Genomic DNA, 14,196 nt, shown 5'->3' on the forward strand with positions numbered 1-14,196 from the left:
AAAATCTCAGAGTTTTAGAGTTAATGTAGAAAGTTCAATGTACTTGTAAATATGAAAACAGACAAATACTAATCCCTTCAGGGAAATGGCTCTCTTTGATATATAAAAAAGGTGTAGGTAGGAATTCCATTCGGTATACCCAGTGCAAGTTATGGACACATAAGAGGTGCAGTGGGATCATAGGATAATTAGCAGAGAAAGTGGTCTTTGTGTGTGGTAGATGTGCTGGTACAGTAAGTACTGAGAATGTGCAGGAAATAGATTTACTCAAATGCCCAGTGGGATGCTTACAGGTAGTAGATAGCTTTTGTTAGCTGGGTGACCAAATTAGCACTGGTGGAAGTTGCTCTGAAAGCATAGTTGCTAGAAATTCAAAGAGCTTTTACCTCTGCTAGTAAAAGAAGTGGTCACAGAGTGAAAGGTAGACTGTTTGATACCTGTGTACAGGCAATTGTGCTACATGACAGTGAAACATGGGCTATGACTGCAAAGGACATATGAAGGCCTAAAAGAAATGGAGCCATCAAGCTCTACTGGATGTGCAATGTCAGTGTGCATGTATGACAAAGAGTAAATATTTTGAGAGAAAAATTGGGTTTAAGAGGCATCAATAGTAGAGTGCAGGAGAGAAGACTGTGCTAGTATAGTCATGTGAAGTGTATGGATGAGGACAACTGCATAAATATGTGCTGGTCTAAATGTGAAAGGAAGTTGTGGAAGAGGAAGACCCAAAAAGATGTGAGATGAAGTGGTAAGAAAAGATGTTCAGATGTTGAGCTTTACAGAGGACATGCAAAAGGACTGAAAGAATTGGCAAGTTACTGTGCTTGAGAAGACCTGCCCAGCTAAGTAAAATCCATGTCCATGCCCCTTCCTCCACAAACCACCCATGCTCACCACTGTTGTGTCTCCCTTCCTCTTTCTTTCAATCTTTCTCATGCACCTACCTGCACACAATTATGACCCTGTTAAATCTATTCCCCACAACATGTCCTCTTAATACTGTGCTCTCTACTAATGCCCACTCATTATATCCCCTTACTTCTAGCTCCCACACTCTTTTTGTAATCTTGTGAATTCAGCCACCCACTCACTCACTTTCTCCAATCCCCAGTCCACCTCCCTGTATACACTTCCATGCCACTCAGATGCATGACTCCTGCCCCTTGCCAGTCACATCTTCACCATCTTCTCTACTTCCTCTCCATTCACAGTAGTCATGTTTTTCTTCTAATGCAAGACACCTTTTCTGTCCCTCAATACTACTTTCTTCAGTTGAGAAGTTTCGTTCTGAAAGTTACTTGGTGACCTTGCTGCTGCTGGAGTCATGTAAAAAGTACCCAATACATTCTGCAAAGTGGCTGGTGTTTGGAAGGGCATCCAGCTGTAGAAAACCAAGCTAAAACAGACAGTAGAGCTTGGTGCAGTCTTTTAGCTTGTCAGTTGCTGTTAGAATGGAAAACTGATGTTAAATGATGATGATTTATATATACACAAAGACATGTATACATTTATACTTATAAAGGCACATGCCTAGTAGTTCAATTCATGATTGTAAGGTCATGATTTCAGTTCCTAGATTGAGCAGATTGGGTCCGAGGTAGAGATATTTCATTACATACTGCTCCAGTTCACTTGAATGAAAAGGAATTATTTCTGCTGCAGAGTGGCACTTCACAGATTATTAGACAACAGAATTTTGAAAACACAAAAGCATGTGTCCATGATGGCTATTGCACAATGGATGATACACAGACGTACACATATACATACTTCATAGTCTTATATTCTGGATGAAGTTGTTATTAGTGGTGTTTGTTATTGCCACTTTTTTTTTATGTAGTGGGCTGCAAAGATCATGACAATGATGTTTTTACTGATGATATTGTTATAGGTGGATTAAAATTACTTTTGCCACATACTCAAAGTGACCTCCAGCAAATAGTAATTGTTCTTAATTTACTACAGGTTTGCTGTATATGTGTGTTAATTTTTGGTTTGCATTTTGTTATCAATAAATCTTCAATTAGTCATATCTAGACACATTACTGGGATATAAATCTTCAGTGCTTGATTGGTACTTTATTTTATCATTTCCAGAAGGTTGAGAGGCAAAGTTGAACTCATAGGGATTTGAACTCAGAATGTAAAGTACCATAACTGAATACTGCCACTTATTTTTCATGAAGCTGTAATAATTCTGCCTGTCCACTGTGCATGCACACACACACACACACACAAACACGTGTGTGTATATGTATATACATGCATGTGTTTGTGTGTGTAGAGAGAAAGAGAGAGAGAGGTGGGGAAGAAAATGGTATCTAAGGGTAATGGAGACAAATACTAATGAACCAAAATCATATTGCCTCTATTAAATTTTTTAAATTAAAAAATAGTATAATGATCAGGAAAATATTTATGAAACTGTAATCCATCAAACCTATTATAAAATAATATTGGTAATGCTACAGTATAATATTGAATGAAAGATTATCAATAGGTAATTAAAATATAAACAAAATTTCATAAAAGTTATCAAGTTGTCATTTTCTCAAAATGACATTTAAAATATCCAATTCATTAAAGTTTATATGAAAAACACATGAATGAGAAATTTAGTGTTTAAGTGTCTTTACAGAACTGTTAAAGGAAGTGTCTCTCGGAAGTCCATTGTTTGTGGAGAACTCTCTTAAATATTTATATTAATATGTATGTAACATTGCAATACTCATTGAGTATTTAAACTCAGTTCTATCAAATGTAGAGTTGCCCAGGCTCACCATAGTATCTATTTACAAATAAATGAAATCTAAGTATATCGGTGATAAACTCAGCAGAGTGTTGATAACATCCAAACTGTGAATTCCTCAGCCAGTATGACAACACATCATTGACTTAGTAATCTTAAATTCTACATCTTCCAAACACGATTCAATGAATTATTGATTTAAATGTTTGTATAAGAACAAGTAAGCATTTTTTTTTCTTGTTCTTGGTATTCAAATTTTTGTCCATTTATATCAAATTTAAAAGTTGGATGCATTCAAACAAAAATTTAGTCAGAAGCCAGAATGGTAGGAATAAAATAGAAATCTTTTAGAACACAGTATCTGATTTGGGATACACATTCATTGTTACATTGTTGGAATCTTTTGAAAACTGAAATCAAATTACACTCATTACTACAGTAAGAAAAAAAATGATTGGAAAAAGATAGGAAATTGATAAACATACTTTTATTTAAGCAATAATGCTTAAATAGTTTTTACTGTTTTGGACTAACTTCCTGATAACAAATTTTTATCCCTATATACTTCTAAACATTGCTAAATTATGTAAGATAATACTTTATTAGAATATTGATCTCATCTTTGGAATATATATTTGTAGTGTTTATATTCACACAATGACTTGATCAGTTAGATCTCCATCATCATTGAGTATCTTACAAACGTAGTGTCAAACTGAATTTGAGCTAGTACATATCCCAGAATAGGATATCAAACCATAAGTTAGATACAAATGAAGATCAAACCATAAGTTAGATACAAATGAAAATCAAACCATAGGTTAGATACAAATGAAGGAATGCACTCTGAAAAACTAGAATTTTATTGACAAAACTCATCACAGGTGTTTGAACATTTAACTGATGATCTATATATTTGAATCTATACATTAGTTTACAAAATTATATATCAAGAGAAAAGATGAGTCATAACTGTAACAAAGATAGGAGAAAATTTTAATTGTAACATTGGAAAATAGATGAATCACAAGACTGAAGCATGAATAGTGAATGTAGTTTCCATTAATAATTGAATGCTTCTATTTTGCAAAATTTTCAATTCTGTATACTTTCTGTATATTTTTAATCAAACCATTGAATTTGATGGTGATCATAAAGAATAAAAAAGCTATTGAAAAGAGTAAGTCAAGGTGAAATGAAGTGATTCCATGTAATCAAATGTGTTTATAGGTATTGCATATTTTTTATAACTGCAATACCATTAAAGAACTTAAATGCTTCTCTGAATAATATCAGTTGTTATGGAAAAAATACCTGTGTGTATTAAAGAAGACGATTATTGAATAATGAAGGTATTATTTCCCTTTGTTCATTTATTAGTATTATTTGTCAATTTCCAAGTAATTAAAAACATTATTTCTATGTGCTAATTCTTATATCTGTACAAAAATGCACTCGAACATCTTTCCTTTTAAAATAATCTTTGTTGTAAGCCATTTCAAGTATATTTTCATATTGGTTTCTGTTGAACAGGTGCAAAATAACCTTTTATCATTCTATATCCAACTTTCTTTATGACATTTCTATTTTTTGTTGTTGTTTTTTTTTTGTTTTTATGCCCAAATTCTTTCTTGCTTGATGTCTGTTCTAACATTACTAGCATATGATACAACTTGTAACACATATTTTGCATCCTCTTTTATTTCCTTACGTACACGTTAATCTGACAAATATTCACAAATAAACACCTGTGAAAATTTATAAAACATGTAATTCAAGTAAAATTTTTATACACTTCCAAAAGATAACATTCAGCTTGTTCTTCTATACAACATAAAATGCTTGATTTGCTGCTGTAGGGTATTATTTGGGAGACTATTTTACCATCATCATTAAAGATGAAGAAAAATAAAATGAATTGGAATAAGATGGAATAAAAACGTAGCATAGACGTAAAAATTTTAAAATACATATATACACGCACACAGACGTAAGCACGCACACACACACACACACACACACACACACAATCCCGCACACTCATCCTCAGACACAAGCATAGCTGTATGATTAAGAAGACAGCTTCAAAACCAAAGTGGTTTGGGCTTCACTACATGTGAGCATGAAAAAGCGGACATAAAAATGATGATTGATTATGTATGTGCGTGTGTGTGTGTGTGTGTGTGTGGGGTAAGGCTTCCAAAAGAAGAAAAGCACTCAATCAGCTAAGGAAGTACAGATAATGTTATAACGAAAACCACAAATTTTGTTTTCAGCTTTAAAACTTGCAAAATAAATTGTTTTGATCAGGAAACCCTGGGTAGCTATATTTAACAAGGTTTGTGGTTATTATTGTAACATCATATATGTATATATATATATATATATATATATATATATATATATATATATATATATATATATATATATACTAACAGTTTGACTTTCATATGCCTTAGAGTTTCTTGGGCACATAGGACATTCATTCATCTCATCAGATTTTCAGAAGCAGAGTGGAAGGTTTGAAAGAAATTCAAGATGGCTTCAAGGTGTTCAGGTCTCTATCATTCAGCTCAGCTCATCTGGTATTTAGGCTATGAAAGCAACACCAGTTACTTTTTAGTCCATGTATGTGGACATGATGGGCTATGGCATAGTGTATTCAGTGACATCAATTTCTTGTATTGGGTACTGCATATGGTGGGGTAAGATGTCGGTGTAAATCTGTAACTCAGTCATCATTCAGTGGAGTTTAAAGACATTAACAGTAGCAGACCGCCATTTGCAACACCAAAGGAACTGATATCACTGGATATAATATGCTAGAACCCACTGTTAAAGTGGCACCACCATCTTGCCACTCTCCTGTCCAATCATGTGGACCTAAATTTTAAAAAAAATAACTGGTGTTAGTTTGATAGCATTTGCGCCATGTAACCTGTGTTGATCAATAGAAGCCTAAACACCTAGAAACATCTTCAATTTCTTTAAAATCTTCCACTCTGTCTCTGAACATCAATGAAATAGATGCATCCTATATGCCCATGAAAGTTTTAATCCATGTGGAGTTGAGTCAAATTATTATTAAATACATGTAACTCCAACCAAATGTGTTGAGTGCTACTTTCTTTTGTTTGTTCACTTACTATATGTATGTATGTATGTACGTATGTATGTGTGTGTGTGTGTGTGTGTGTGTGTATGTGTGTGTGTGTCTGTGGTGGTGGTTGTGGTGTTTGCGTGCATGTATGTATGTATTCAGTTTACCACCCTTCTTTGACATTTTGATTATTCAGAATGACACAAACATTGAAAGTGACATCTACTACAAGCCAATGGACTCCGTGGCTGTTTAGTAAAAAGCTTGCTTTCCAACCACAGGATTCTTGGTTCAGTCTCACCGCATGGCACCTTGGCAAGTGTCTTTTACTATAGCTTCCGGCTGACTAAAGCCTTGTCAGCAGATTTAGTGGATGGAAACTGAAAAGAAACCTGTTATATGTGTGTGTGTCTTTGTTTGTTCCCCCTCCACTTGACAACTGGTGTTTACATCCTCATAACTTAGTGGTTCAGCAAAAGAGCCTGATAGAATAAGTGCCAGGCTTAAAAAAACTAAAGTTCATTCAGCTAAAAATTCTTCAAGACAGTGCCCCAGCATGACCACAGTCTAATGGCTGAAACAAGTGAAAAAGTAAAAGATGCACGTATATGCACACATACATGCAAAGGAATTCTCTTGGTTTCAAATATCTGACTTACAAACAGCCACAATATACTTTACATTATACTATAAAGGCAGTGATATTAAAAAAATTTCAGTTACTTGAAATGGTTGGTAGTAATTAATGGGAAGGTTACTTTGCAAAGCACATCAAAATATTGCAAGTTTTCAGCAATTTGTTGAATCAAAGAAGGAAATTGCTGTGCCATTGCCAGTTTAAGTCAGATCATGTAAACACTGTGTTGTACGTGTTATTGGTGTTATTTGGTTTAGATTTTTGTTTCTTTTGTTCACCCTCATAGCCATAACTCCAAAGAGTAAATTCAATGCAAGTGAAGGTGATGCATCAAAGGAAAGGAAAATGATCACGATTAGTATTAAATTGGAAATATTAGAGTAGTAAGAGAGATGTGAAACAACAATGAACACATACCTACACACATGCAGTCTCACTCACTTCTCTCTCTTTCAGTTATAAATATTGAACTTATATTTATTATTATAGTTATCATTTTTATTATTAGAAATCATCATCATCAGTAGTAGTAGTGGTGGTGGTGGTGGTAGTAGTAGTAGGGCAGTGGGTTGATAGAATCACGAGAACATTGGAAGATATACATTGCAGTATTTTTCCCTAATGCACTTTGAGTTCAAATTCACCAAGGTCAAATATACCCCCTCCCCCAAAATTTCAGGCCTTGTACCTGTAGTAGAAAAGATTATTATTATTATTATTATTATTATCATTCTGGCCTTGTGCCAAACTTTGAAACCATTATTATTATTATTATTATGACAGTGAGCTGGTAGAATTGTTAGCACACCAGGCAAAATGCTTAGCACTATTTTGTCTGCTGCTATGTTCTGAGTTCAAATTTTTCCAAGGTTGACTTTGCCTTTCATCCTTTTGGGTTGATAAATTAAGTACCAGTTTAGTATTGGGGTCGATGTAATCAACTTACTCCCTCCCTGCAAATTTCAGGCCATGTGGCTATAGTAGAAAGGATTATTATTATTATTATTATTATTATTATTATTATTATTATTGCGAGCTGGCAGAATTGTTAGCATGCTAAACAAAATGCTTAGTGGTATTTTACCCATTGCTACATTCCGAGTTCAAATTCTGCTGAGGTCAACTTTGCCTTTCATCCTTTCAGGGTTGATAAATTAAGTACCAGTGAAACACTGAGGTCAATGTAATTGACTAGTCCCCTCCCGCCGAAATCGCTGGCCTTGTGGCAAAATTTTAAACCAATATCATTATTATTTTTGTTATTATTAAGGATATGAACTGGCAAAATTGTTTGCAAGTTGGGCAAAATGGTAAGTGGCATTGTGGCTGTCTTAATGTCCTGAGTTCAGATTCTGCCAAGGTTGACTTTGTCTTTCATCCCCTCAAGATTGATAAAATAAGTGCTATTTCAGCACTGGGGGATCTATGAAATCAACTTTCTCCACCCCCAAAATTATTGGCTTTGTGCCATAATTTGAAACCATTATTATTATCACTAAGGCAATGAGCTGGCAGAATTGTTAACAAGCTGGGCAAGATGTTTAGCAGTATTTCACCCATCTTTACATTCTGATCTCAGATTCCATCAAGGTCAAGTTTGCCTTTCATCATCCTTTTGGAGTCGATGAAATAAGTAACAGTTGAGCAGTAGGTTTGATGTAATCAGCTAACTTCCTCCCGCAAGGTTTTAGGCTTTCTGCCTGTAGTAGAAAAGATTATTATTATATAATTGTTCGACATTTGGTAGTTTAAGGCAAATTTCAACTGCATCACCTGCTACGCCTCCATGTTGCTGGAGCATGTGCGGCATTGTGTGTTGAGTGCGCAAACCCTTCCTGGTATTGTATTGTGTTAGTTCTTTTTGTTTTTTTGTTATCATCATCACCATCATCATCATCACCCTGTGCACGTAAGTGAAGGCAAGGTATAGTAATCACTTGTCTTAGTCTGCTTGTCTGTGTATTTGCAAAATTACTAGAAATGGCTGAACAGATTTTCACCAAATTTGGCAGAAATACTCATTGGGTGAGTGGCTCGAAATGATGCCAATTTGGTTTCATTATCTTCAAAACATACATAAATACATACATAGATATGTAACTTTGTGTGTGTGTACAGTGATAAATTCAAGGGTTTCATTTATTTACGAGTTGATTCCTTAATTTCACTGGCATATGAATACTTTATAACGGTGATACTTAAGAAAAATACAAAATTGAACTTACAAGTTTCCCAATAAGCAAGTGATCATATTATTTATATCCTGCAATGAACTACAGTAGAGTTGATTCACTTGCCACCATTGAAAGACATTCAAAACACAATTCAAATTCTATGCAATATTTTCTATAAGTACTTCATTTTGTTCACTTTTTTTTCATATGAATCAAGCCTCATTTGTGTGTGTATATAGATCATGGTGTATCTATGTGTGTAGACACGTGGGTACATACATACCTGCATTCATAAATACATACATAGATATGCGACTGTGTGTGCGTGTGTGTGTGTGTGTGCGCACGTGTGTGTGTGTGTGTAAGTGCATATGTGTGTACAGTGATGGATTTGAGAGTTCCATTTATCTACGAGTTGATTTCTTAATTCAAATGAGTATAAATATCTATAATGGTGATACTTAAAAAAAAATCTATTTTAAAAATTGAACTTACAAATTTCCTGATAAGCAAGTTTAGTCAAACACTTACAAAGCTTAATTTAGTTCAATTAAAAAGTATAAGTAAGTATAATTTGTGAGAAATTTCTATTTGCATGCAGGGTATGCATCGCCCCGCTGATGCCTTTGTTTCATTATTATTAGCATCATTATTATTATTAAGGTAGCAAGCTGGTTGAGCTATTAGCATGCCAAGTAAAGTGCTTAGCAGCATTTCATGTCTTTACATTCTGAGTTCAAATGCTGCTGATGTCAACTTTGCCTTTCATCCTTTTGGGGTGGATAAAATAAGTACCAGTATATCACCAGGGTCAATATAATTGATTTACCCACTTCTCTAAAATTGCTGCCAAAATTTGAAACCATCATTATTACTATTATTAACAAAATAACATGCTGGCAGAGCCATTAGCATGCCAAGCAAAATCCTTTGTGGCGTTTCACTCATCTTTACATTCTGTGTTCAAATTCTGCCATGGTTGATTTTGTCTTTTATCCTTTTGGGGTTGGGTTGATAAAATAAGTACCAGTTGGGAATCGACTTACCCACTCCCTCAAAATTGCTGGTCTTGTGCCAAAAATTGAAATCAGTTATTATTACTATTATTAGAACAATAGATTGACAGAATTGCTAGAGCATCAGAAATGTCTTGTAATATTTCCTCTAACTACTTTACTTTCTGAGTTCAAATCCCGCTGACGTAAACTTTGCTTTTCACTGTTGCATGGTCAGTGAAATAAAATTCCAGTCAGGTTGTTGGGGTTGATTTGATCAACCCCCCACTTCTTAAAATTACAGGTTTCATGCCTAAATTAGGAACAATTAACCTCATAATTTTTATTAGCCAATGGATTGGCAGAATCATTAAACAGTTGAACAAAATGCCATACAGTATTTCTGCTAGCTCTTTATGTTTTGAGTTCAGATTCTGCTAAGGTCAACTTTGACATTTATCCTTCAGGGTTGATAAAAAAAGTAGCAGTTTAGTACTGGAGGTCAATGTCATTGACTAGCCCCATCCTCAAATATGCTAGCCTTTTACCTAAATTAGCAACAATATTGTAATGTGATGAGCTTCAAATCTTGTAGTCAACTTTGCCTTTCATCCTTTCTGTATATAGAAAGTATGAAGTAAGTACTAGGGTCAGTAATCTCAACACACCCCTCCCACCACCTCTCATAATTACAGGCCTTGCACCTAAAATGGAAACCATTGTGCTGGCAGAATCATTAGCATGCTGGGAAAAACATTTAACAGTATTTTGTCTGGCTTTATGTTTCAAGTTCAAATTCTGCTGTGGTCGACTGGGGTTGATGTGATCAACAAGCTCCATTCCTCAGAATTACAGGCCTTGTGTCCATAACAGACAGGATTATTATTATTATTATTATTTATTACTATTATTGAGTGAGAGAGAGAGCAATGCAAGCCATCAAAGTGACACTGGGGAACAAATATATGATGCCCATCATGACTACCTGTCTGATTAGGGTACACCAGGCACATGCATCACAACCATATGTGCACAACATGGTGACCTTGTATTAACATGTTGACCTTCTAACAACACAGGTGCAGTCCAGCTAGAATTTTCTCCAGGTTGAGTAGCCCATCCTGCTCAAAAGGTCCCTGAATAAGGGTTGTTTAAGGATGTTGGACGAAACACCCATGTTTCCAAAGGTGAATTATTCAAACCACAAAGAATTCCTCTCAACACATGGCTATGATGCTCTCCGACTACTTCTGCTCATGATCAAAGATGCACATATTGTCAGTGCCAAGGGACATGCTCAACTGGTTAAGGTCAAACAGCTGACAAGCAAATCTGTGGTATTGAACAAAATATTTGCTGTAGCCTATCTTTTATACGTTGACAAAACATGTACATGTTAACATTTTCAATCAGTTAAGATCAGAAGCTATGAGAACCAGTGCCTGGTACTGCATCAGGACATCATCATCATCATCATCATTATTATTATTATTTTAATCTGCATGTTTATTACAATCACTTACCGAGACACACCCAGCATCCTAGGGCGAGTGAACAATAAGAGATGTTACAACTGAAAGCTTGGAGAGAGGAAGCGGCAGTGGCAGTAGTGAAATATGTTCATGTAGTATGACACATACATTTAAATGGATAGGGTTTTTCTGAGGATGTGGGCAGTATTTGTCTGCACAATCTTTTGGATTTCTCTCTGACATAGTTCTCCTGGGATATTATCTAGATGTTTCTGACATCCCTTTCTTATAATACCTATTTGATTATTATTATTGTTATTATTATTATTATTATTATTATTATTATTATTATTATTATTATTATTATTATTATTATTATTATTATTATTATTATTATTATTATCATCATCATTATTATTGTTTATGTAGGTGGAAAATGGGCAGAATCATTAGCATGCTGTACAAAATGCTTAGTGGTAATTTGTCTGGCTTTACATTCTGAGTTCAAATTCTGCCAAGGTTAACTTTGCCTTTCATCCTTCCAGAGACAATAAAATAAGTAGCATATGAGTACAGAAGTCAATGTACTCGACTACCCAGTTCCCTAAAATTCCAGGCCTTGTGCCTATAGTAGAAAGGATTATTATTGTTATTTTTGTTCTCATTGTTGTTGTTGCCATTTATGATTTAGATAAAATACGTATAATATACAAAGACAAATACTTGACTAAAAGATAATAGATATGAACTATACATAATGGTTCCAACATGCATACAAATTTAACTTAGACAGATGTAAGACTGTCTACGTGAACCTATAATATATGTTCATACACACATATTATGTGTATATAGCCATGTTTGTATGTGTGTGTGAAAGCAAGAAATGTTAAAATGACACATACCTTTGAATTTAAGATTTTTCTCTCTTTGTCTATATTTTGTCTTTCAGTTGGTTGAGTACAGGAACTTTCAGGTATATCCAATTTTATTGTTTGTTTAGCAGAAGAATTTATATTCATTGTCTTACTATTTTGTAATAAGTGTCTTTGAAGATCTGTTATTGAACTATATATATGTTGTGTGTGTTTATGTTTGTGTGCATATATGTATGCATAAGCATGTATATATGTATATCCTAGGGGAAATAAATATAGAATACTATATTCATTGCTTTGTATTTACTTGTGTTGATCACGTGAAAAATCCATCACTTTAATTATGGTAAATATAGAAGTTTGGTTTTTATCAAATTCTCTTGTATTGTGATTCAATGAAATTGTACATAAGTATGTTGGGATTTATGATTTTAGAGTTTTATTAAATTCTGTGTTATGGCATCCAAGTGGTTTTATCTTATTGAAAATTCTGGGTGTCATTATTCTCGTTTGATCAACAAACTCTTTCTTGATATTTTTGAAGCATTATGGTTTGAAAATTAGTTTTCAATAAAGTTGATTGTATGCAAATTCTTCATTTTGAAATATTACAAGAATTCACAAAACATTTCTCCAGGAGTTGTAATGTAGCACATTATGAAAATGGAACTTTCGGTAGAGGTTTGTTATATGCTGTAAAACTGTTTCTTGTTGGCAAATTCCAAGGAAGAGGTTGGTTAAGATTAGCTTTATTGTCTACTTGTGTTGACTTTAAGTTTATAATATTTGTGGTTTTAGAATCCTTAGCTCTGCTGATAGAGTATGGCAAAGACTTATTGCTTCTAGCATACATTTGTTCTTGGATGTAAGTTTTAAGGCCTGCAGCAGAGAAAGGAAAAATAAGAAAGATGAAAAGAAATGTTAGCTATAATTTTTAACTATTTTCACTATTTTTATCAGAGAAAATAAATTTGCTATTGAACACGTTATTAGCTGTGAATATTTTCGAAATAGTGCAATATATTTCAGAGAGAGAGAGAGAGAGAGAAAGGAAGTTGAGATTTGATAAATTGAGAGACATAAACTGATAGATAGAGAATTGTTACTTCTTTTGATAAAGGTATGCTATGATTGTATAGCATTACTATAGGCTATAGTTGTACATAAGACAGCAAGGCCTAGGGTGGTATTCCCAATTCATCAGTAGCCAGCGGCTTAAAGTTCATTAATAGGTCATATCCCTGGTGACGAGAAAAGTTGTCTTGCAGCTGTGTGAGTGTATGCAGTTTCTCACAGAGGTTGAGTTAACAATTACAAACTCTAGATGAATGAGTAGCTAGCAGTATCCATCAATAGAGAAACTGAACTATCCTTTTGTTGCCACCAGAGCTATGCCCTATTAATGAACCTCTTGCCACTGGTGATAACCTGGAAATATCACCCTAGGTTTTGGTGGCCCAGGCAGAATTGCAGAATATATACTTCCTGTCGTCTCTAGCGAGATTATTGCCTATCCAGCATACTGTGGAGTCGTCCCATAAATAATGCGATTTTTTTCACTTGCATGATCTAAAAAACGGAGTGAGGTGGGATAAACTAACTGCATCGACTTACTATAAAAGCTGGTCTTCGTCCATATAGGGTGTTCTTATCTATTTGGTGGGATATGAAAAGTTTAGTCCATTTTGAACTTTTAAACCCAAACCAAATGATAACAAAGAGATCTACTGTGAGCAGCTTGAGCAGCTTAAGTTAGTACTAGAAGGAAAATGATCATCTTTGGTTTCAAGACGAAAGGTGTTTTTCCATCAGGATAATGCTTGACCATAAACAGCAAGGATGACATTCCAAAGGCTGGAGTAGTTTGAATGAGAAACGATTCCCCAACTACAGTATTTGCCAGACATTAACCCATCTAATTATCATTTATTCTGCAGTTTTCAAAATCATTTAGACAGAAAAAATAGGAATTCTGTAGACGAGGTCAGAACAGTACTGGAGGAGTATTTTTCATTATAGACAAGTGAATTTTGGAAGAGGGGCCTTGCAAGTGTACCAGGTAGATGGAAGAGCATTGTACAAAATGAAGGAGAGTATTTTTTTAGATTAAAAAAGAACTTTGTTTATCTTAATTTTGAAAAATAAAAGTTGTATAAAAAAAACTGCATTATTTATGGGATGACCCAAT

At 34.3% G+C, this 14,196-nt stretch overlaps 1 protein-coding gene and 1 long non-coding RNA gene across 12 annotated transcripts in view; one reads left to right on the forward strand and one right to left on the reverse strand.

Moving 5' to 3' along the window:
* LOC149132688 (uncharacterized) overlaps positions 1-14,196 on the forward strand; it is a 962,641-nt gene that overhangs the window by 253,787 nt on the left and 694,658 nt on the right. The gene's annotated exons all lie outside the window — the stretch shown is intronic.
* Positions 1-14,196, reverse strand: part of LOC106871760 (protocadherin beta-15) — a 233,758-nt gene that overhangs the window by 177,905 nt on the left and 41,657 nt on the right. For 2 of the 4 annotated variants that reach the window (XM_089363268.1, XM_089363265.1), the window contains exon 1: positions 12,036-12,668. Coding sequence is in view for 2 of the 4 variants with exons in the window: in XM_089363267.1 (XP_089219393.1) it covers positions 12,664-12,887 (224 nt within the window). In the remaining 2 variants the exon portion in view is untranslated. Of the gene's footprint in view, positions 1-12,035; positions 12,888-14,196 lie in introns of those variants that run through there. The other 2 variants (XM_089363267.1, XM_089363266.1) reach the window with 1 other exon arrangement.

This window comes from Octopus bimaculoides, chromosome 14, assembly GCF_046866305.1.
Source record: "Octopus bimaculoides isolate indiv1 chromosome 14, ASM4686630v1, whole genome shotgun sequence".
Classification (NCBI taxonomy): Eukaryota; Metazoa; Mollusca; class Cephalopoda; order Octopoda; family Octopodidae; genus Octopus; species Octopus bimaculoides.